At 35.3% G+C, this 25,088-nt stretch overlaps 1 protein-coding gene across 1 annotated transcript in view; it reads right to left on the bottom strand.

Annotated features, from left to right (window-relative positions):
- The window catches only part of MALRD1 (MAM and LDL receptor class A domain containing 1), a 682,931-nt gene that overhangs the window by 329,932 nt on the left and 327,911 nt on the right, over positions 1-25,088 (bottom strand). Inside the window, exons 27-28 of the mRNA XM_012499583.2 lie at positions 7,925-8,170; positions 6,154-6,311 (exon numbers count right to left, since the gene is read on the bottom strand). Of these exons, the coding sequence (XP_012355037.2) occupies positions 6,154-6,311; positions 7,925-8,170 (404 nt within the window). The remainder of the gene's footprint in view (positions 1-6,153; positions 6,312-7,924; positions 8,171-25,088) is intronic.

Raw genomic sequence — 25,088 nt, forward strand, 5'->3', positions numbered from 1 at the left:
AAAATCTCACATATTCAAAAATATGCCTAGAATAATTAGTGCCATGTTCTCCAAGATGATATAAAGAAATATTTATTTTATATAACTAGAGCATTGTGATGTTGTAGCAACTAACTGAATTAAACTCTGGGTTTGTTGATATCTTGTGTGGTTATACCTTTGTGAAAAGAAAATAAATCTTGGGGCCCCAGAATCACTTAGCTAAAGGGAAAAGTCGAGCTGGGAACTGCTTCGGGCAAACCTGCCTCCCATTCTATCCAGTCATCCCTCTGCTCACTGAGATGCATGCATAACTGATTGCCTCCCTTGGAAACGCTAATCAGAAACTCAGAGGAATGCAACCATTTGTCTCTTACCTACCTATGACCCGGAAGCCCTCTCCCCAGTTTGAGTAGTTCCCCCTTTGCTTCCAGTTGTCCCACCTTTCTGGAACAAACCAATGTTCATCTTACATATGTTGACTGATGTCTCATGTCTACCTAAAAATGTATAAAACCAAGCTGTGCTCGTACCACCTTGGGCACATGTCATCAGGACCTCTGCAGGCTGTGTCATGGGCACACGTCCTTAACTCTGGGAAAATAAACTTCCTAAATCGACTGAGATCTGTCTCAGATATTTGGTGGTTCACACCTTGAAATGAAAAGATTGACTTTTCTCCAATTATTTGGCCAAGTACACTAGTACAATATAACAAAACTATGCAGATTACACTGCTAAGATACTGAAACAATTCTGAAAAGGCACTAAAAATGTAGTTTAATTGATTTACATTCCAAAATCCACATGATAGTCTTGGAGAAGTCAAATTCCCTATCTAGATTCTATGAATCTTCTATATTATCTATATTCTTTTTCTGAAATAATGAATAAAATGCAAACAGTATACTCAAAATAACATTGGATATTCAGTAGCTTGTCAGTATCAAAATAAACCTGTCTGATTACTACTCTAGTATAAGCAATTACAGGATGAGCATCCCTAACCCTGCAATCCAAATCTGAAATGCTATAAAATCCAAAACTTTTAGAAGGTCGACATGATGCTCAAAGCAAAGGCTCACTGAAGCATTTCAAATTTTGGATTTTTGGATAAGGAATACTCAATCTGTGTTGTAAATCTTTTCAGATAAGGGCAGTGGTGAATATGCGTGCAGAGGACGGGGTGGAGGTGGGTTTGGATGGATGCAGAGAGCTTACCATGAATTCAGTTGACCCTTGTCTACAACCAAGCCTCACTGCTCCCTAGACTAAGGTTAAAACTGGACCCGGAATGACCACAGTCTTTTACGTAATCAAAGGAAGCTAGCTTCTTTCCATCTGACATTTTCCACAGCCTCTTGAACAAAATATTTATTTCCCTATTACATATCAAAACTGTTAGATAAAATTTCTAGGAAGACACGTAGAAGAGCCTTAACCTAGAATTCAGAAAAACTGAATTCATATCCTGACTTTTTTCTTAAAATACCATGTGAGCTGAGGCAAGAAATATAACCTCTTACTCTTACTTCCTTCATCTGTAAAATGAATAGCTGAGAGTAAGACCCCACCAACTCTAAAATTATCTGAACCACTAAGCAAGATAAAGCGATAAACTAATTTAATTGTGGTCTTTCAGCATAACTAGGTTGCTATAGCAGGAGGGCTCTCCTGAAACACATTATTTTTCTCCACTTCTGGCTTGAATATATTATGTTTTCTAACATGACTGCATAATGGAGAGTCCTGAACACCTTCAATTAAATATATTCAAATTCCCTAAAGCATGCAGTAATCTTGATTAAAATATCAACAGTTTATTACAGATGGAATAGTTCCAAAAGAAGATAATGCTCTTCGGGTAGCAGGTGTTCCTGCATTTTATTCACAAGCCTGGGTGAAAACATGCAAAGGTCTTTTGTTTCTTGTAGAGGCTAGACAGATTTTACCCAATGAAAACAAATTGTCGAAAACAAAGTCCATTTTAAAATTTCCCTGAAATTACTTTTAGTGTATTCATGTTTACATATTACTCATCATTAACTAACCCCATCAGGGCCGGGCGTGGTGGCTTACGCCTGTAACCCCAGCACTTTGGGAGGCCAAGGCGGGCAGATCATGAGGTCAGGAGTTGGAGACCATCATGGCTAACATGGTGAAACTCCGTCTCTACTAAAAATACAAAAAAAAAAAAATTAGCCAGGCGTGGTGGCAGGCACCTGTAGTCCCAGCTACTTGGGAGGCTGAGGCAGGAGAATGGCATGAACCTGCGGGGCGGAGATTGCAGTGAGCCAAGATCGCGCCACTGCACTCCAGCCTGGGCGACAGAGCGAGACTCTGCCTCAAAAAAAAAAAAAAAAAAAAAAATTAACCCCATCAGGAAACAAGTGACTAGAAAATAGGCAAATAGTGGGAATAAAATTTGTGAAATAAGTTAATTTCATGTTGTAAAACCTCTTTTCTACTCTGGAGTATTTGTTTTATGTTTTGTTTTCAATCTTAGGTGGTCTGGAATGTAATGCATTTAAATTTAATGAGAAATTTAATACTGAATATAAATGAGTTAAAAATGAAAGATGAGAAATGTTAGCAAAAATAAGGATGCCATTTTAAAAATGAACTATTACAAAATTCAGAAAAAGATACGGCCCAGTTATTTTAACTTAGATTAACATCCAAACCTACTCCTTAGAAAGACATACACCACACCAATTATGCAGACTTTCTAAACTTAATTTCAGAACACCTAAGTTCAAGTGATAGTCAATCCACTTACTGGTGACCTTGAGTTTATAACTTAGCCCATCTGGGCCTCTCTTGGCTCACTCGTAAAATGAAAGAGTGGAGTAACAGAGATTCTCACTGCTTCCCGCAGGCTGAATCTCATGCACACAGTGTTTGGCTTGGCTGAAGCAGAGAGTGAGAGCCAATCATCCTACCTGGTAAACCCTCTGATCGCATACCGAACAAACTGTCTTTACAAAATTGTTATTCCTTCAAAATGTTTAACTACATCCTTTTAAAGGCTTTTTTTTCTCATTTATAACTAAAGCAAACTTCAAGAAAAAGAAAAAATTAACATCAATTTCTCAATTTTTTTGACCCTCTTATTATTCACCCATTGCTTGATTGAAGAAACAAAACTTACATTTGTTTCAGTTGCATCTCTCTAATGAAAAGCAACTCTCATGTAACCAAAGGCAAAAAATACAGAAATAGGTAATATGGTATTGCTTTTTACCAAATGTTCTCAAAAGCAATAGCTTTGCTTTGTTGAGGTTTCTCTGAATTTACTTTTTTATCACAGGAGTCATTTAAGAATCATACATGGCCATTCTAAGAACCATGATTCATTTTGTTTTTTTCTAAAAAATATTCTATGCAACGTGTATAGATCTGGGTAAAGGGGGATCTTCATTTCGATATTAAAGTCAGTGTGGAACACTTGGGGCTCAGGGTTGGGAGTAAACAAATGAGTTTTGGACATAGACATACTTGGATTCATGTTTCCACTCTGTCACTGACTGGGTCTTTAGCTATAGGGTGGTAAAGTTATTTCTGTGACTCCTCTACCCCTTTAGTAAAACAAGGATCCCATTATTTAACTCCGAGGGGTGTGTTAAGAATTCCATGAAATAATATGAGTGATGGTGTTCTATAAATGACATATTTATGTATGCATTGTTGTAGTGATCTATAATCAGTATTACCCCATATAAATGATGCTACCAATTAATTATTGTTCAATGGCAAATGCTTTTATATCTGATTCCATGTATATGTTTCTGATTTAGATGACAGATTCTTCTTCAGGCTAGACTTGAATGTCATGCATGTAATGCACAATGGCCATCCCTTCACAAGCATTGTCCTAAATGAGGGTTGGCTCCAGCCCAGCCACAACCTCTGGGAGGCCACCACTTTTTTGCTTCACCTAGCAGTCCCTTTTCTGAAGATCTGAGAGGGACACTTGAAGCCTAAAATTTCAGTGCCTTGCTCTCAAGACTTTACAATCAGTTTGTTGAACTAGAATAATTTCTAAAGAACAGCCAGTTAGCAGGAATCTTTCTGGAACTGCAAGACACTCAGAAAAGGAATCATTGTGGGAGGCTAGGCAAATGTGGCCAAGGAAAGTTCTGCAAAACGCCGAGTCTTCCCGATTGGGTGCGACTTGGTGTGGAGGGAAAAGACAGAAAACAGAGAAGGGGGCCTACCTAAGAATAGACAGGGAGGGCCAAGCCAGAGGGAGCGCATGTGTATACTGGAACATCTTAAAAGATGAAGAGTAAAGAAAGAAAGAATTTGGAGCAGAATCCTTGCCTTTTTTGGGTTTACTATCTAGCTAGGATGCTTTCAAACTAATGAGCAAGGTAAAATCTAGCATGATTCCAAATAGAGCCAAATAACTACTATGTAATGCTGGTTTAAAATACATATGTTATTAATCACCAAGATGAAATGATTGCCCTAATATTCATGAATATAAAATCCAAATATGTTATGAGAGATTTCTTTTCCTCACAATCAACGTGACTAATTAAGTATAGGCATATACTTTTTAAGTGTGCGTGTGTGTGTCTGTGTGTGTGTACAGTAGGAAGATAGGCTTTTTAAAATGCTGTTAAATTTCTCTAAGAATCAATTAGAGGAACCACAGGAATTCTATGCATTGTTAGGAAGACTAATATCACAAAATGGTTTAATATTACACTTTCTAGAAATAAAAAGCTTGTTACTATAACATAATTGAAATGTAAATATGACTGAAGCAAATAATCACAGCAAAGCCCACAGAACAGTACAAAATCTCTTACATGGTGCACACCATAGAATCAAGTATCATATTTCAAGACTGCTGGTGAAGTCCTCTTATGAGAACTTTAAGTGCTCTACTTTTGTAAGTTTCCATCTTTAAATATAAGAATGATTTGCTGTGGTTCTTGCAATATGTATTTTATTAGGCAGACTTTTCTGCATCATTACAGAAAAGTCCTAAGTTATAAAGTCAATTCTGGTTTCTGATAAAACATAGACTCTGCAGACATAAGCTGTTCAGAGGTATAACCTCTCTGGTATTCAGCTCAGGCATTTTCTATCAGTGCCAGGGCACTTAACCAAAGCCCATGTGTCATTAAAAAAAAAAAGCAATGGTCTCCACAGTATGCTTTAAAGTAAGTTTTCTTGGAATTCTACCTAGATTATTCAGATAAATACACACATACCTGCGCGTGCACATATACATCTTTCAGCTACTGTTTTAACTCAGTAAAGAGTAAAGGTGTTTGACCAAGTCTCATTAATATTAATATTTACTATGTTATTTGGTTCCCTGAACACTGTCACTTTGTTATACTAAATTAAAGCTCTGACAGAAACATCCAATTAATCCTCAGTAAGAAAATACATTACAGTGTCACAGTTAATAAGCAGTTGCGTGTAATCATACCTTGATCATTCTCCTGAGTAGTTCAGTCCTTTGCGCAGTGTGCTTAGAACCAAAATGTCTATTATTAGTTCCCTTAATGATTGCTCATATGTGAGGAAAAATGGATAGCCGCTTTTCTTTCAGATGTACAAATCATCTATTTTCTTTTATTGGAAAGGAAAGGGAAGGAAACAACTAAATAGGAAGAAGAAATGTATGTGTCCTAGATTAATTATTATTATATAAGGAGTCTCTGGGATTCAGTCATAATCACAGGATACGATGTTGAACTCAAAGCTGGTTCTCATGCCCCAGCTTACCAAACCCCATAGAACATTTCAGCCACAGGAGATGGCACCTTTGAAAAACAGGGGGCCTTCTCTAGCCAAGCCAACTCCCTCAGGCCACATGCCACCTATAGAGAGGGGCCAGGTGTGGTGGCTCATGCATGTAGTCCCAGCACTTTGAGAGGTTGAAGTGGGAGGATTGGTTGAGCCCAGGAATTTGAGACAAGCCTGGGCAACACAGAATATAAAATTTCTACAAAGAATTTAAAATTATTCTCTACAAAGAACATAAAATTAGCCAGGCATGATGGTACATGCCTGTTGTCCCAGCTACTTGGGAGTTGGAGGCTGCAGTAAGCCATTACTGCACCACTGCACTGCAGCCTGAGTGACAGAGCAAGACAGTTTCTCTAAAACAGAACAAAACAAGCTCAGAAGCATCACAGGCCATGTTCCTACCTTAATGAGAATCTGAATGGATCCTGTGGCCTTTGCAGATATGAAATACCAGAAGCCCATGCTGCAGGATGCACTGGATTCTCGCCACATAGTACTTCTGAAGTGTGCTCTGTCACCCTGAAGGCCCACTGCAGTAGCCTCCAGATACATGAAGTGCCCTAGGAGCAAACACAGAATTCAGAGAAAACCAAAATAACAATGATGGGATTATTTTTGTGTTTCCATCATAGTTAGGGTCTTTAATTACAATTCATATGATCTGAGCTTCCAAAAGCATTTTCATTTGGAACAGAAAGAATATCTAATAGCCTTGCCTCTAGCTTGACAGAACAATTTCCAACTGTCTGTGCTTTTAGCACGTGCTTCACAGTATGCAGATTAACTGATCTGATGGGATATTTATGCCGTCGCATCAACAAGACAGCTACAAAAATTATTTTATAGATTTCCCAAACTATCAAGTGATTGTAAAATAATGTAAAGACTACCAATGAAATCTAAAAAAAAAGAAAGAGTGATATGATGTGCTTTTAAAAATTCAGTCCTCTGTTGAGTGTGTAAATATAACACTAAGAAATTTAATAAGCAACATGGGAAGAAAGGTATTGAGTTTTGTTCTTGTACATTGACATATCCGTAACATTTCATGTATGTAGTGCTGAGCGTTTGAATGAGACTTTTGTCTTGCTTTCCCTGGCTTGGTCAGTTTTTTTTTTTCAATAGACCTATGGAATTTCAATATTTAGACTTCTTTGCCTATTACGCAGCATCCAGGGATTCAGGGTCCCTTCTTCATTCTGCTACTGTCCTTTATTCCTTCACCAAGGAGGCTGAGACTTGATCTCAGCTACTCACTACAAAAATGAGCCATGCCCAACACCCTTAACACATGTGGCTTTACAGTTAAATTTTCATGGCATTTCTATAGGTTTCAAACTCTTTTCCCTGCATTTACATCACCTCCACAATCTCTGTGAGGCAGACAGGTCGAATTTTATTATCTCAAAATGACAGATGAGGAATTTGAAAATCTGAAATTTAAAAGACTTGCTAATGATCATAGGAGTGGCAGAATTCAGGGTTATTGATTACAGGTGTGTACCATTTAGGAAAGATGTCTGATGGCAGCATACATTATCATCTAACTTCAACTGCTGAATTAATGATTAATATTGGATTTTGGCTAAAAACTATTACGGTTTGAATTGCGTTCCCCCCTTCCCAAAAATATGCCAAAGTTCTAACCCCCAGTTCTTATGAATGTTACCTTATTTGGAAATAGGGTTTTTGCTGATGATCAGGTTACAATGAGGCTATTAGGATGGACACTAATCCAATATGACTGGGTCCTAATAAAACAGGGAATTTGGACCTAAAAACAGACATGCTCACAGAGAAGATGATGTGAAGACTTAGGGAAAACCACCATCCACAAGCCAAGGAACTAATGAAACTACCAGAATCTAAGAGGGGACGTGGAAGAGATGATGCTCCCTCCCAACCCTCAGAAGAAATCACCATTGCCAATATCTTGACCTTAAACTTCCAGCATGCAGAATTTGAGACAATAAATGTCTGCTGTCTAAGGCATCCACTCTGTGGCCCTTTCTTACCACAGCCCTAAGAAAAAAATACACTCACTAAATGTTTGATCGCCTTGCAGTATCATCATGGTGGTCTCTTCAGAGCTCCCCAGTTGCTGTCAGAAAAGACATTTTGATGCACATTGTGAACATCATGTGAAAACAATTACAACAATCTAATAACCTACCATTTTCATTTCCAAGAGTGTGGTCTCTGGGAGGTCTTAAGCTTTGCTGAGAGCCAACCCCTAACACCCAATCAAAGTTGTCAGCCAGGGAGTTTTGCCAGCCACACCAACCGTTTTCAAAAGTGCAGGAGCTACCACACTCATTTTCATCAGTATTATCTCCACAGTCATCTACGAAGTTACAGCTTTGTTCCAGCCCATAACATTTTCCATTCTGACATTCCCAATAGCCAAATGGGCAGAAACCTAAAACAAAACAAAACAATAATGAGTGAACACTCCTAACATATTCAGTGAGGTCAAAAAGCAGTAAGAGTGGATTCATTTTAATCTATAAAGGAACATATTGTTCTTAGGAATTTGAGGTACTTGAACCCCATCTCTCGCTCTCCCACTCTGCTCCAGAGCTCTAAACTCTAGAGGCTTATTCATGACTATGATTATTCACAAATGCTAAAAAAAAAAAAGCATCACTTTATTGATCTAGGAAAGTACCCCTCCATCTCCCCAAACGCAGCATTCCTTGTAAACTGTGTTCAAGGATGTAAATTATATCTGAGAGCCAATGTGAAGCCTTCTATTTTTTCATCCTGAAACAAAATCTTTAAGGAACCAAGAGGTCATGTATTATGTGGCATTTGGAAATACATTCTATTAGCACCCATTCACTCCAATATTTTTCAGAAGCCACGATATGTAAGATACCTCCTTAGAAGCACGGCTATGCAAATATAACTAATAACTGACACTAAAACAGAATTTTCTCTAAAGAGCATATTTATTTGTCTATAATTTGGAATTTTAGAAGTAATTTTTCTACAATGCAATGCCAACCATAGAGATTTGTTTACAAAACATGAGAAAAAGCAATGCTTCTGAAGACCCGAGTTTGACCTCTAGTGCTGATATTAGTAATGTCATTGGATCATACCAACACTTGATAAACTTTAGTTTCCTTAGCTCAAAAGAGAAAAAAAGAGCAAAATCCTAGAGAAGTTAAGCTAATTTAAATGAGTATTGTGTGTGTATGTATATGTATATGTATTTGTGTGTATATATACATATATGTGTATATATACATATATGTGGTGATATATATATATATATATATATATATATATATATATATATATATCACCAGTGCCTAGAACAGTGCCTGGTCCTTACTATGTGATTAGTAAATCTTAGTGAAATAAATGAATGAGTGAAATAAAGTGCTTTGGAATAAGGTTGTTTAGAATGTATATTGAAGGTATTATTATTATACTACTCCAATATTACAATAGAATTTAACTGTCATGGGTAACAATATTTCAATAGAAAAAGTTGTTTAGAAATCCAACTTGGGATATCAGTTTCACATTTTTTTCTCTGACACTACAGGATCTGACATTTTCTTTCTTCTTGTCTTCTCCTTTTTCCAGGTAGAGGAGCTGATAACATCACTCCTTGCTTTACTTCAAAGGTGGTAGCCCCACCCTGCCGCATGAACCTCTGGAGGCAAGTTACCTGGTAGATGAGGGTTGATGTGGGTCAGAGGTAGGGGATGAAGTTCAGGTATTTATTACAAGGTTTTCTGGGAGCTGAAAACGGCTGGTGATACAACCTCATATAGAAGCTTGTAGCTCCTGGATAAGTCTCACATTTTAGACAATAGACGGTCAAGAGGGAAGAGAGTAGAAGATGAAGATGAATGGAATGCCACATTGAAGCCACTGGAGAGGAAACGTATTACAAAGGCTTCTGGTAATTTTGGGTGTTACACTGTTCCTGAACTGTTTGAGGTTGCCTAATCAGGTGGACTTTCCATTATGAAGCCATTGAAAACAAGTTTCAAACATGGACTCCGTCTGTGACAAAATTTTTTTGGTTAGGTTAATTATTCATATTTTATGAAATGAAAACACAACATAGCAAAACTTGTGAGACGCAGCAAAAGCAGTACTAATAGGGAAGTGTATAGTGATAAACACCTACATTAAAAAAGAAAGATCTTAAATAAATATCCTAACTTTATTTGCCAGAAAACTAGAAGAAAAAGAACTAAGTCCGAAGTTAGCAGAACAAAAAAATTTATAAAGCTTAGAACATAAATAAATAATATAGAGAATAAACCATGGAAAATGTCAACAAAATACATGGTTCATTTTTTGAAAAGATAAAACTGACAAACGCTTAGCTAGATGAACAAAGAAAAAAGAAGACTCAGATAACTAAACTTAGAAATTAAAGGAGTTATTACTACTGATTCCATAGAAACATAAAGAATCATTGAGACTTCTATGAACAATTATACACCAAAAATTGAATAACTTGGATAAATGGATACATTCCTAGAAATTCCTACAGCCTACTAAGACTGAATCATAAGAAACAGAAAATCTGAACAGATCAATAATGAGTAATGAGACTGAAATGGTAACAACCCTCCCATTAAAGAAAAGCCCAGAACCACATGTCTTCAAGGGTGAATTCTACTAAATATTCAGAGAAGAACTGCCATTAATGCTTCTCAAACTCTTCCAAAAAACTGAAGAGAAGTGAACATTTCCTAATTCATTTTATTAATCCAGCATTACCTCGATATCAAAGCCATGCAAAAACACTACAAAAGGAGAAAACTACAGTCAATATCCCTAATAAATATGGATGCAAAAATCCTCAACAAAATATTGGAAAACCAAATTCAACAGCACTTTAAGAGGATCATACATCATTACCATGTAAGATTACACCTGATATGCGAGAATAGTTTAACATCAGCAAATTAATAATGTGATACCCCACATTAACAGAATGAAGAATAAAAATCATTGATCATTTTAATAGATGCAGAAAAAGCATATGACAAAATTCAACACCATTTCATAATAAAATCTCTTAAGCTATATATAGAAGGAATTTACATCAACATAATAAAGGTCATATATAAAAAGCTCAAATACAACATCACACTCAACAGTGAAAAATTTTCAGTTCTTTCTCTAGCATAGGGAGCAAAGAATTAATGCCCAGTCTTGGTACTTCTATTCAAAATAGTACTAGTAGTCCTAGCCTGAGCAATTAGGCAAGAAAAAGAAAAAAATGAAGCATTCAAATATAAACAGAATAAATAAAATTGTACTATATTATATATTATATATAATTTTACCTACATTATATAGTATACATAATTTTACCTATACCATATACTATATAATATATAGTAAATATTCTATCATATATACAATATATAATATGTACAATATGTAATATACAATATGTAAATATTATATATTATATATTTATTATATTTATATACTATATAACATATAATATACATATTTATATATTATGTATTTATATGCATATAATACATATATTATATATATTATCTATAATACGTATATTATATAATCTATAATACATATATATTATCTATATTATATAATCTATAATATATATTACCTATACTACATAATCTATAATATATATTATCTATAATACATATATTATATATTTATCTATAATACATATATTATAATATTTATTATACATATATTATATATAATACATACATTATATATTTATCTATTATACATATATTTATCTATAATACATATATTATATACCTTTATCTGTAATATATCTATATTTATCTATAATACATATATTATATATTTATCTATAATGCATATATTATATATATTTATCTATAATACATATATTATATATATTTATCTATAATACATATATTATTTATCTATAATACATATATTATATTTATATATAATACATATATTATAATACATGTATTACAATTAATACATGTATTATATTATATATAATACATATATTATATATAATATATGTATTATATATATTTTTATATATATGTATCTATAAACTCTTACAACTCTATAGCACAAAACCCAGATAACCTGATTTAAAAATTGGCAAAAGACATTGCTCCAAAGAAGACATACAAGTGGACAACATATATATATATGAAAGGATGCTCAACATCACGAATCATCAGGCGAATGCAAATGCAAACCACAATATCATCTCACACCATGCTCTCTCTTACCTGGAATACTTATCTTCCAATACCAGAATTATCATTCAGACTTTAAGTCTTTTTCTTAGGGTTCCCTTTTTTTGCCATTTGGTCTAAGTTAGGTTCTACAAACTTAAATGGTATACATTTCCATAACACCTCACACTTCCCATATCATAGCAGTCATCATAGTTTAATTCCTTGCTTAAATTATCTGCCTCTCTCAAAGTCCTAGAGAATGTACTATCTCCATTTTGCTGCAGACCAGGGCTTAGCATCTGGTATCTATTTAATACTGAATAAGAAATAGACTTAAAATAGGCAGCCCATACATTTTTTGTTATTGGAAGAGATATTTTGATCATCACATGTAAGTATGATTTACCTAAGTAATGGTAATAATAATAACACTTGTCTACCTTTCAGAGTTACAAGGATTAAAATTAGTTAACATGTAATAGACTAAGCAGCATCAACCACATAAAGTGTGTACTTAGTAACTCTCAGTTCATATTCATTTTCAAAAAGTTATCACAGGAATAGAAATCATTCTACCATAAAGACACATGCACATGCATGATCATCACAGCACTACCCAGAGTAGCAAAGACATGGAATGACCTAAATGCCCGTAACAGTAGACTGGAGAAGGAAAATGTGCTATATATTCACCATAGAATTCTATGCAGCCGTAAAATAGAAAGAGATTATATCCTTTGCAGCAACATGGATGGAGCTGGAGGCCATTACCCTAAGTAAAATAACACAGGAACAGTAAGCCAATACTGTATGTTCTCACTTATCAATGGTAGCTAAACTTTGGGGACATATGGACACTATGAAAGGAACAGACACCAGGGCTTACTTGAGAGTGGAGGATGGGAGGAGACTGCAGATGAAAAAGCTACCTATCAGGTACTATGTTGATCACGTGGGTGACAAAATAATCAGCACACTAAATCCCCGTGGCATGTAAGTTACCTGCATAACAAACATTTCATCTAGATTAGCAAACTGTGAACATAGAGTTGTTCATAGTATTCGTTTATTATCCTTTTAATGTCCATGGTATCTGTAGTGGTGTTCCCTACTTCATTTCTGATATTAATAATTTACATAAAACATTTAATAAATTGTAGTAAGTCATATAAAGAAGTTTGGTACTGAAGGTTTTAAGAATCTAACTACTAAAGAAAGAGTATACATCCTTTTAACATTTGCAGAAACACTGAGTAGCAGGAAGTGGTACAGGATGAAAATCTTCTACCTGAAATAATTTTATCACACAAGTATCTATGTTGTTAAACATTCTAGTGTACTAACAGCTCCTACTCAGTGAGCCTTCTGCTGAGTGGAGGTTGAGGGTTCCATGTATTTATAATGACTCCCAGAGCAGACCAGGAAAATTAATGGAAAGAACAAAGTACATAAAGAAGAAAGCCCGGAGCAAGACCTTTATCTGAATTAAACAGCAGGTGTAAATCCCAAGTATTTACTTGTGCAGTCCTATATTACATAAACTCAAACATCACAAATAAAACTTCTATTATAAAAATCACAGTTACTAAAATTAAGAGACACAACTATGCCTTCTAGTTTGTGATTACCTAATAGCAGATAAGCAAAGAATAAAACCATTCAGATATTCTAACTTTTATGCCAACATTCATTTTACTATGTCCATTTCTCTCCATTTCCCTAAGACACACACGCACACACACACACGCTTCAATCTGTCAAATAGTATCAGATGTCATCACATGCATCACACTACACTACAAGTAGATCAGGCCTGTTGTGAATGTCAAACTTCTATTTATTTTTACAGGTATTCAGGAAAAGACATCAAAACAACATACTGTGAGGATGATCTCCAGTTTTGGAATTTCTTAGCACAATGAAGTCTGAGACTCTTTTATTATTAAAACAATCCTTAATTGTTAAAGCCAGGCAGCGTTTAAGAGAACAGACACATTCTCGACATTAAGGGCATAGACTGGAGTAATGTTTTGAAGTTCAGTTATCTATAAGCTATTTCTCAAGTATACACACCTGAATAACACACACACAAATTTCGTAGTAGCATTGATCAAAAATAATGTTTTAATACATACCACAAAATTTGTTAAAATTTTACTCAGTTGGAAATACCATTTATTCCCTGAACTCTCGTGTTGCTTTTTGTTCCATAATATTAACGATAACCATTTTTATTGTATTTTATTTTTGAGACGGAGTCTTACTCTGTCACCGAAGCTGGAGTGCAGTGGCACAATCTCAGCTCACTGCAACCTCCACCTCCCAGGTTCAAGCGATTCTCCTGCCTCAGCCTCCCAAGTAGCTGGGATTACAGGTGCCCAGCACCAGGCCTGGCTATTTTTTTTTTTTTGTATTTTTAGTAGAGATAAGAGTTTCACCATGTAGGCCAGGGTGGTCTAGAACTCCTGACCTCAAGTGATCCACCCACCTTGGCCTCCCGTTATGCTGGGATTACAGGCATGAGCCACCGTGCCTGGCCATAACCCATTTTTCAGTGAGGTTATAATGAAAATAATAGAGAATGAAATACACGATATATCTGTAAGAAGAGCTATTTAGAGATAAGACATTTGGCCAACTTGCCTTCAGCAGATCTTGTGAAAGACTTTGTCACCAAAAGACTCTGTTAAAGAAATTGCTACCAAATGTTCTTTAGAAAGAAATCAAGTGAACCTAGAAGGAAAACCTAAGATGTTACAAAAAATTTCCAGTAAACAGTACGCTTGGTGGTAAATATTAAAACAATGACAACAATAATGCCAAATTTTGATGTAATGTATCAAAATGTGGCAAAACAACTAACTACATGTAAATGGATAGAGGGGAAATAATTGAAACATTTTTTAATTCTATACAATATTCAAAAGGATGACAAATATATTAAATTACCTTAAACCTTGTAATATTATGTATGGACATTAAACTTCTATGGTAAAGACTACATAAAAGTGTAAGAGGAAGAGAAAATTGAGATTTAAGAGAAACAGTAAATTGGGATTTTACTTAAGAGAGAAAAAGTGTGTAAAGTAAAATTCCAAACACTTTTAAAAGAAATAAGAACGTAAGCAAAAAATGAAACAAAAGAACTACCGAACAGCTGAGAGGAATAATTGATACAAATCACTTAGGGCCAATAGGTGTCGGAATTCCACCAGAATAGAGAGAATAAATGGAACTCATGGTATGGAATACTTCCAAGAACAAAGAGGACCATTTTGCAGTAATAAAGGGTCATTCAATCAAAAAAAAAAAAAAAAAAAAAAAAAAGGCCGGGCGTAGTGGCTCACACCTGTAATCCTAGCACTTTGGGAGGGCAAGGCAGGTGGATCGCCTGAGGTCAGGAGTTCAAGACCAGCCTGGCCAACATGGTGAAACCCCATCTCTAATAAAAATAAAAAAATTAGCCAGGTGTGGTGGTACATGCCTGTAATCCCAGCTACTAGGGAGGCTGAGGCAGGAGAATTCCTGGAACCTGGGAGGCAGAGGCTGCAGTGAGCCAAGATCCTGCCACTGCACTACAGCCTGGGTGACAGAGTGACACTCTGTCTCAAAAAAAAAAAAAACAAAAAAAAAAACTTCAGTGTTTATCCATGTAATTACAACAAACAAACACTGACAGAATCAAAAGGAGAAATAAGCAAATCTGCAAGGTTAGTTGGAAGTACTACCACCCTTCTTTCAGTTACTGATAAAACACAAAGTAAATGTATGGAAGATATGAACCCATGATCAAGCATACTGGTCTAGTTAACATTTACATAACACTACACCAAACAAGAGGAAAATATACATTGTTTTCTTTTCTTTTTTTTTTATTATTATTATACTTTAAGTTTTAGGGTACATGTGCACAATGTGCAGGTTTGTTACATATGTATCCATGTGCCATGTTGGTGTGCTGCACCCATTAACTTGTCATTTAGCATTAGGTATATCTCCTAATGCTGTCCCTCCCCCCTCCCCCTACCCCACAACAGTCCCCGGGGTGTGATGTTCCCCTTCCTGTGTCCATGTGTTCTCATTGTTCAATTCCCACCTATGAGTGAGAACATGCGGTGTTTGGTTTTTTGTCCTTGTGATAGTTTACTGAGAATGATGGTTTCCAGTTTCATCCATGTCCCTACAAAGGACATGAACTCATCCTTTTTTTATGGCTGCATAGTATTCCATGGTGTATATGTGCCACATTTTCTTAATCCAGTCTATCGTTGTTGGACATTTGGGTTGGTTCCAAGTCTTTGGAGAATCTGATAAATTTTTTCTTTTCCCTCGGGTCAATAAAAAGCTTTTATTTTCAGTCTATACCTAGAAAACGTGCAGGGCCATAGCATCCCATGGCCCATTTCACTTTGTGACCATTCCTTCACAATGTGTAATATTTAAAGTGAATAGTGGTGCAATAAACATACGTGTGCATGTGTCTTTACAGCAGAATGATTTAGAGTCCTTTGGGTATATACCCAGTAATGGGATGGCTGGGTCAAATGGTATTTCTATTTTGAGATCCCTGAGGAATCGCCACACTGACTTCCACGATGGCTGAACTAGTTGACAGTCCCACCAACAGTGTAAAAGTGTTCCTATTTCTCCACATCCTCTCCAGCACCTGTTGTTTCCTGACTTTTTAATGATGGCCATTCTAACTGGTGTGAGATGGTATCTCGTTGTGGTTTTCATTTGCATTTCTCTGATGGCCAGTGATGATGAGCATTTTTGCATGTGTTTTTTGGCTGCATAAACGTCTTCTTTTGAGAAGTGTCTGTTCATGTCCTTTGCCCACTTTTTGATGGGGTTGTTTGTTTTTTTCTTGTAAATTTGTTTGAGTTCACTGTAGATTCTGGATATTAGCCCTTTGTCAGATGAGTAGGTTGCAAAAATTTTCTCCCATTTTGTAGGTTGCCTGTTCACTCTGATGGTAGTTTCTTTTGCTGTGCAGAAGCTCTTTAGTTTAATTAGATCCCATTTGTCAATACATTGTTTTCAAGGACATGTGAAACAGTCACTAGATGGACCATATAAAAGGCCATAAAACAGTTTTCAATAAATTTAGAAGAATTAAAATCATGCAGAGTATGCTCTCTAAGCACAACAGAATTAAATAGAAATCAGTATCAAATCAGGTAACTGAAAAATCACCCAAATATTTGAAATCAAACAACGTACTTGTAAGTAACCATTGAGTCAAAGAAGAAATAACAACAGTAGTTAGAATATAGTTTGAACTCTATGAAAATCAAAACTCAGCATATCAAAATTTATGGGCTCCAGGTAAAGCAGTTCAGGTAACATACAGCTGTAAGTGCTTACCTTTAACAAAACAAGATCCAAAATCAATTAACTAAGTTTCTATCATAAGAAGCTAGATAATAAAAGCAAATTTATCACCAAGTAAGTAGGAGGAAAATAGTAGAGATAAGAGGAAATATCCATTGAAGACAAAATGAACAATTGTGAAAAACAGCAGTCCAACCAAAAGCTGTTTAGTTGCACAAGTCAATAAAACTGATAAAACATCTGTACTGATGAATAAAATAAAAACAAGACAAAGATTACCAATATGAAAAATGAAAGACAAATTATCACTACATGTTGTATACACTTTAAAAAGATAATAAAGGATTATTTTGAGCAAGTTTATAACAATAAACTTGACAACTTTGGTGAAATACATCAATTCCTTCAAAAACATTACCAAATCCAACTAGAGGAAAAAGAAAGGTGAATAGGCCTACAACTATTACATGGATAGAAACCAGAATTAACAGTCTTGTCACAAAGAAGACTCTAGGGCAAAATTTGTCTGATGAATTCTACAACACATGTAAACAGAAAGAAGAGTAACCCAACATGTACTCTTCCATAAAATAGAGGAAGAGGGAGCACTCTCACATGTATTTTGTGATGTCAATATTACTCTAACACCAAAAGCAGAAAAATACATGACAAGACGATAGACCAATATGTCTCATGAACATAGGCACAAAATTTTGTACTAAATTAGCCAATAAAGTTCTGTACATAAGACAGTACGTCATGATCATGTTCATGTGAGAGTGCAAGGAATTCACTTGAATATAAATATAAATAACCATAAACAAAATAAAGGGAAAAACACAAGATATTTTTAATAGATTCAGAAAAAGACAAAAAATATTTGTCTTCTGAAATATCTGGCACACATCAGAGCAAGAGGCAGACCATACACTGATTGATCACAGGCCCTGTGTTCATTCAGCTACTCATGTCTTAAGACTTTGCTGGTGCAGATTAATACTTCTTTCCACGGCCACCAAAAAGATGCTGACTGAATCTGGAAAATATTTGTTGATACAGTGGTATAGAAGGGGTTTAGACAACATATTCGTTCAACCAAATCCACTTCTACCATGGATTTCATTTCATCATCATCATCACAAGAGCATGTGATAAATTACAGTGGAGAATTTATTTTCAATAATGCTTTTGGAAATGCAAAACGAATTCCCTTCTTCATTAATTGAATACATATTGTTTAAGCTTTGGTATGGTTCTAGTTAAAGATAGAGAGGTAGCTTCCATACAGTATAAAATCTAATACTGGCTCTCTAGAAATGTCAAGTTTAGAATACAAAAACTGTATATATTTGAAAAGCTAAATGCATAGGTTAGAAATGCATGTTTCTAATAAAGTACGGACAGAAAAATGTCAGTTAATCCAATTATGTTTTAAAATCTGTGTGTCCAGCTTACTTTAATCACAGAATTCTTGATTGACAAAAATGGTGAAAATTGTGAATGAAAGGGATTGGGATTTTATTGCTGGCAATTATCAATGGTATTTCACAGAACTAGGCAAAGCCTTGTGCACAGAGTATTTTAAAAGCCACGGAAAGGAAATTATATTTCATTATTTATAAAGTTTAGGTTTATTAATTTGCTTATAGAATACTGGCAATGCAAACAAAATACTTAGAAATAATAATCTATTAATTCCTGAAACCACCTCATTTTACACCTGATATTTTCCTTTAACATACATGTTCATTGTAACAAATCTGTTCTTAATTCATTAATGGTTACGGGATTTGTATCAAAAATGAAAAAAACAATAATTATGACTAAGACCTATAATTTTCAGTTGTTAGTCATGCTTATAAGAATTTTATGTATCTTATTCAATCTTCACAACAACCTTATGAAGTAGTTCTGTTTAATAACCTCATTTTACAGATGAAAAAACTAATGAGCAGAGAATAAAGCATCTTCCTCAATGTTACACAATTGAGTAGGGAGCAGATCTGAGATCTGAATCTAGGTATTTGGTTCCAGAATCCATTCTCAATAACTTTGCATATTACCAGTTGCTTAAGGGCATGAAACGTATTGTAGTAAGAAAATGTTAGTTTCTTTGGTAAGAAAGTGTTATATTATTTTTTACTTAATATATAAAAATCACCCATGCATTATTCCTTTCCTTTTTTAAAAACACAACAAAATAACAACCCATCTTTTCATTTTTAAAGTGATCTTACTATTTCTCTCCAATTTGCAAAAGTTAACCAACAAATTACCTAGCAATGGAATTAAGATGCTTGAACATCAGTTTTGAGCCCAACAGTTATGCATAGTTTTATTTATGCCTCAGCATGATATGTGGTAATAATATGTTAAACTTTGCAATGACTATTTTGAATGGACTAGAATCCTTTTCTAAGAATTGTACCACATAGTGTTTCATTTATTTTACCATAATCATTCTCCTTTTACTTAATATAATTTGAAAAATAAAAGAGTCCTCCTTGCTATTCCTGTTTAGTTTTTCCCAATAAATCAACTTAGTGCAAACAGTCTTTTCACAAAAGAGGGAGTTCCTTGCTTGGATATCAAGGTGAACTAGAATAATGTATCAGCACTCTGGGAGGCCGAAGTGGTCAGATCATTTACTGTTAGGAGTTTGAGACCAGCCTCACCAACATGGTGAAACCCCGTCTCTAATAAAATAAAAAAATTAGCCGGGTGTGGTGTTGGGCACCTGTAATCTTAGCTACTTGGGAGGCTGAGGCAGGAGAATCACTTGAACCCAGGAGGCAGAGGTTGCAGTGAGCCGAGATTATGTCACTGCACTCCAGCCTGGGCAATAGGAGCAAGACTCCCTCTCACATAAAATAAAAAAGAAGAAAAAGAAGAAGAATGTATCAACTCCTTGGCTTTCAAACATTTTTTCCTCCACTGTTTGTTCAAATAGTACATAGTAGCAAAATACATCTACCCAGCTACTGTGAAGGAAGCAATTTGTGGTATCTGGAGACCTCCCCCTCCTCTCTGTCCCATGTTAACAGTATTTTGCCCCTACACATGTAATTGGTTTTTAAAAGGCTCTTCAGAGAAGCAGGAACTCAGTGCAACACAACTTAACCATCTTATTAACCACAGATTCATAAGCCCAGATTAAATAAAGGTAGAAATCTGAGGAAATGAAATGTGAGACAATTATAATCTGAAGACGCTGAGGGCAAGGAAAGGAAGAAAGATCTTCTTTAAATAGTGAAATCAACAGAGCTTGAAGTTTTTTTTGTTTTTGTTTTGTTTTTTTGAGATGAAGTCTCGCTCTGTCGCCCAGGCTGGAGTACAGTGGTGCAATCTTGGCTCACTGCAACCTCGACCTCCCGGGTTCAAGCAATTCCCCTGCCTCAGCCTCCCGAGTAGCTGGGACTACAGGTGGGCTTCACCACGCCCAGCAAATTTTTGTATTTTTAGCAGAGACATGGTTTCACCACGTTGGCCAGGATGGTCTCGATCTCTTGACCTCATGATCCGCCCACTTCGGCCTCCCAAAATGCTGGGATTACAGGCGTGAGCCACTGCGTCTGGCTGCCTGGAGATTTTTCTTTCTGGAAACTTTTTAATTGTAAATTCAAGTTCGTTCTAGTCTGTTTTTGTTGTTGTTGTTTTAATTTCATCGTGGTTGAGTTTTGTTAGCGTGTGGCTTTCAAGGAAGGAATTGGTGTCTCTCCTTATAACAAGGAACCAATTACTCTCACATCTTATAACAATGGTTCTCAACCAATTATGTATCAAAATAATCAGTGTATCTTTAGAAAAATACAGATTATAAGGTCATACCTTCCAACTTAGTAGGAGAGCATGGCGGGGGGCAGTATGGTGAGGATGTGTGTCCTTATCCAGGGCCTTGCAGGTGATTTTGGTATATCAACAAGATTAAGATCTATTACCTTAAAGCCCAATATATTGTTCTATAATTAAAGTTTTCTCCCAACTCTTTCTCACCACCAGAGAAAAACCCTTTCTCTATAATAAACACAACACTAGATCAAGCTACACCATCTTATATCTGGGTATACATTAGCTGTCTAACTTTGCATTCCTCTATTGTTGCAATTAGTGAATTTCAACTTGGCATGTATTCAGAAACATTATTTTAAAACATGAAATATTAAAATTACCTATTGTACCTATTTTGGGGAATATTGAAAGTATATCAAAAGAAAATTTTATCAGATTCTCAACTAGTATAAGTTGTGTTTCTACTGACCTGGTTATTGGTTATGGCGATGAGTATTCAATCTCATCATAATTTTTTCTTTTCCCTCTGGTCAATAAAAAGCTTTTATTTTCAGTCTATATCTAGAAAACATGCAGGGCCATAGCATCCCATGGCCCATTTCACTTTGTGACCATTCCTTCACAATGTATTATCACTGCACGTGGTAGGGACTAATGTTTGCCCCCTGTATCTGTCCTTTGCTTCTGATTTACAATTCTTAGATGGTTACATGGCTGCCCAGAATGAAATCTATTTCCCAGAAAAATGTAGTATGATCATGCTACTAGGTTCTGTCTAATACTGTCTAATATCATATAACCCCACAGGTCCTGTGATGATCTCCAGATACTTTTCTTAAAGGACAGCTGTCATGCACCTGTTGGCCAGTTTCTTTATCTCTTCATCCACCTTGCTACCTGGAAGGTGCATACCACTATCGTGGATCCTGAAGAGTGAAGACTGTAAAGGGCTGCCCAGGACACTGAGTTGCTTGAATCTTGATTCCATAAACCTTCAGTATATATGCATGTGTATGTATATATGTGTGTCCACATGGGCTAAACTATATGCATGTCATTTAAGTGATACTTCAAATCACTTATGACATAAGATGTGATACTAAAAAAAATCACAAAACTGTTTCAAAAATTTGCATAGAACTTCAGGAAATAAACTAAGTAGGTTTGCTATGGCTTGCAGAAAGCAGCCTAAAATAATTATGCTACTGGGCTTTGTATCAACCATCAGATTTTTAATGTGAACATTTATCATGTAAACTATTACATTGAAAATTTTAATTTATCTGAAACAGGCTATAGCATTAATAGGAATTGAAATCTGAGCTGCATACTCTAGCAAGATTATACAGTATAATTTCTAGAATATTAAAATTTCTATGTATCACAAGAAAATGGAATTCTACACTAGTACTTTATTGTACTATGCGTGCAGTCTAAATTACTAAGGCATTTAAAAAACAATAATGTGTATTTATATATGCAGAATAAGTCATTGAAAACATTTAAAAAGTAGCTAATGTATGCACATATTTAAATGAACTTTCTTTGGAAAGGCAATAAAGATGCCAAAATTAAAGTCCCCTCACAAATAGGCACTTAAACAATTTCCGAGTGCAAACAATAATTTACGCTAAGAGAGCAGTAAAGACCTGTATTTCATTTAGTTCTATTGGTTTTGCACTATTCAGGTTGAGAGAGAAACAGACCAGTCACCAATTGTTTTGAATTGATAAATGTGCGTTCTTGTTATCTAGTGCAAATCTAACCAAGAGAAAATTTCAGTTTTTCAGTTTCCAAGTTGAAGCCTGAGTTATACCCACAAAACAGTGTGAAAACTGTCAAAGCTTCTTGGTTAATTGACCTTTATAATTTTTAGAAAAACACTGTTATGTCTAGTGTATGGATTCAAGGACAATGCAAAGTGAAGAATAGCACATATACAAGTATACACGTGTGAGAAACTTAACGACAAGACACGTCCTTAGAAGGTTATATAGAAATGTTTTCTCTCGTGTTTTATGTTGTCATTTTTTTCTTCTTCCATCCCTCCCTCTCTCCCTTCTTCCCTTTCCTCTTCCTTCCTTTTCTTTCTTTTTTTTTTTTTTTTTTTTTTTTTTTGACAGAGTTTTGCTTTTGCCACCCAGGCTGAAGTGCAGTGGCATGATCTCGGCTCACTGCAACCTCCGCCCTCTGGTTTCAAGCGATTCTCCTGCCTCAGCCTCCAGAGTAGCTGGAATTACAGGCACCCGCCGCCACCACATCTGGCTAATTTATTTTTTTTTTCTGTATTTTTAGAAGAGACGGGGTTTCACCATGTTGGCCAGGCTGGTCTTGAACTCCTGACCTCGTGATCTGCCCGCCTCGGCCTCCCGAAGTGCTGGGATTAGAGGCATAAGCCACCGTGTCCGGCCCCTTATTTTTATTTTTATTTTTTTGTATTTAGCGTTTGCTGAAATGCAAGGAGGAAACATTCTGGAAAAAAAATGAGAGCAACTTTTATTTTTCTGCTTTGTCTACTGAAATTTCATCAATGAATTATTTTTTCTCCAAAAGTGTAAATTCACATTTTCGAAGACTTTTCATCTTTAAAATTCACTTGAGAATAAGCACGGCCAGGGAACTTTCATTCACATGAACATCCATAGTTATGTAATTATCTTCACAAAGATTATTCATGAGGAATATAATGATAGCAAAAAATATATGAGCTGATTAGTAATCTTGTAGTCTTGAGAAACCTGCTGAGCTTTTTAAAACTACAGCAGTCTTACGTATTTGTTATACATAAGCTCTCTTATCCAGTTAAATTTACCTTTAATTTAAATTTGTATTAAAGTAATACATAAATGGAGTTTAAAAAATCAAATATTGGCTGGGCGCTGTCGCTCACACCTGTAGTCCTAGCACTTAGGGAGGCCGAGGCAGGTGGATCATTTGAGTCCAGGAGTTTGAGACCATCCTGGCCAACATGGTGAAACCCCATTTCTACTAAAAATACAAAAATTAGCCGGGCGTGATAATGGGCCCCTGTAATGCTAGCTACTCAGGAGGCTAAGGCAGGAGAATCACTTGACCCGGGAGGTGGAGGCTGCAGTGAGCCGAGATCACACCACTACACTCCAGTCTGGGTGACAAAGCGAAACTCCATCTGAAAAAAAAAAAAAAATTAAATATTATTTCAAGAGGCCTGTGTCTCATCCTACACTAACTCTATGGTACACTTTGAATAAAATCATTTTTAACACCTTTCTATTTTTATGATATTTTCTGCATGTGTCTAAATATTTATAATGCTTATTATTGATTTTTCAATTTTACCTTTGTCCTTTGAGGGATAAGGATATAGGTCTTATGCTGTTTCTTTCCCCAAGATGTATTCTTTTCTCCCCTCAACAATCCAAGAGTTGTTATAATTTTTGTTTAAATGTATATCCATTGCTCATATTATAACTATATAAATATTGCAATTAACTAAGTCAAATAGTATGTTATTATATTTAAGTTCTCATACAACTATTATTTGTCTTGAATTTAATTATTTCCTATTTTTATTTAACTTAATTGTATAACTGAGTTACAGAACTCCTCTAAATATAATCAATTCAGTGATGTAATTGTTCACTTATATGTGTTCTGGAATATATTGCTTCAGTTTATGGCTCCAGACCCAGTCTGGATGAGCTACCCTTTAGACCTTCTCTACACTCTTATCTGTGGGAATTCCCTTTGCCTTTCTCATTCATTTATTTCAGAAGTATTTACTGAGCTCCAACTATGATCCAGGCAGTAAACAAAGCAATTAACCAATTATCCCTAGCACTATGAAGCTGAAATTGTAGTGATAGAAAATACAAAATAATTACATAAATATGTTTCATATATACCTTTATATATGCACATAATACATACTATGAGTGAAAATAATTGTGAGGAACAAACTTTAAAAAGACAATTATAGAACAATGCCTTTCAGAAATAATATGTGCAAAAATTTCAACAAACTATGATTAACTAAAATCTAAC

This window comes from Nomascus leucogenys, chromosome 9 (genome assembly GCF_006542625.1).
Source record: "Nomascus leucogenys isolate Asia chromosome 9, Asia_NLE_v1, whole genome shotgun sequence".
NCBI lineage: Eukaryota > Metazoa > Chordata > Mammalia > Primates > Hylobatidae > Nomascus > Nomascus leucogenys.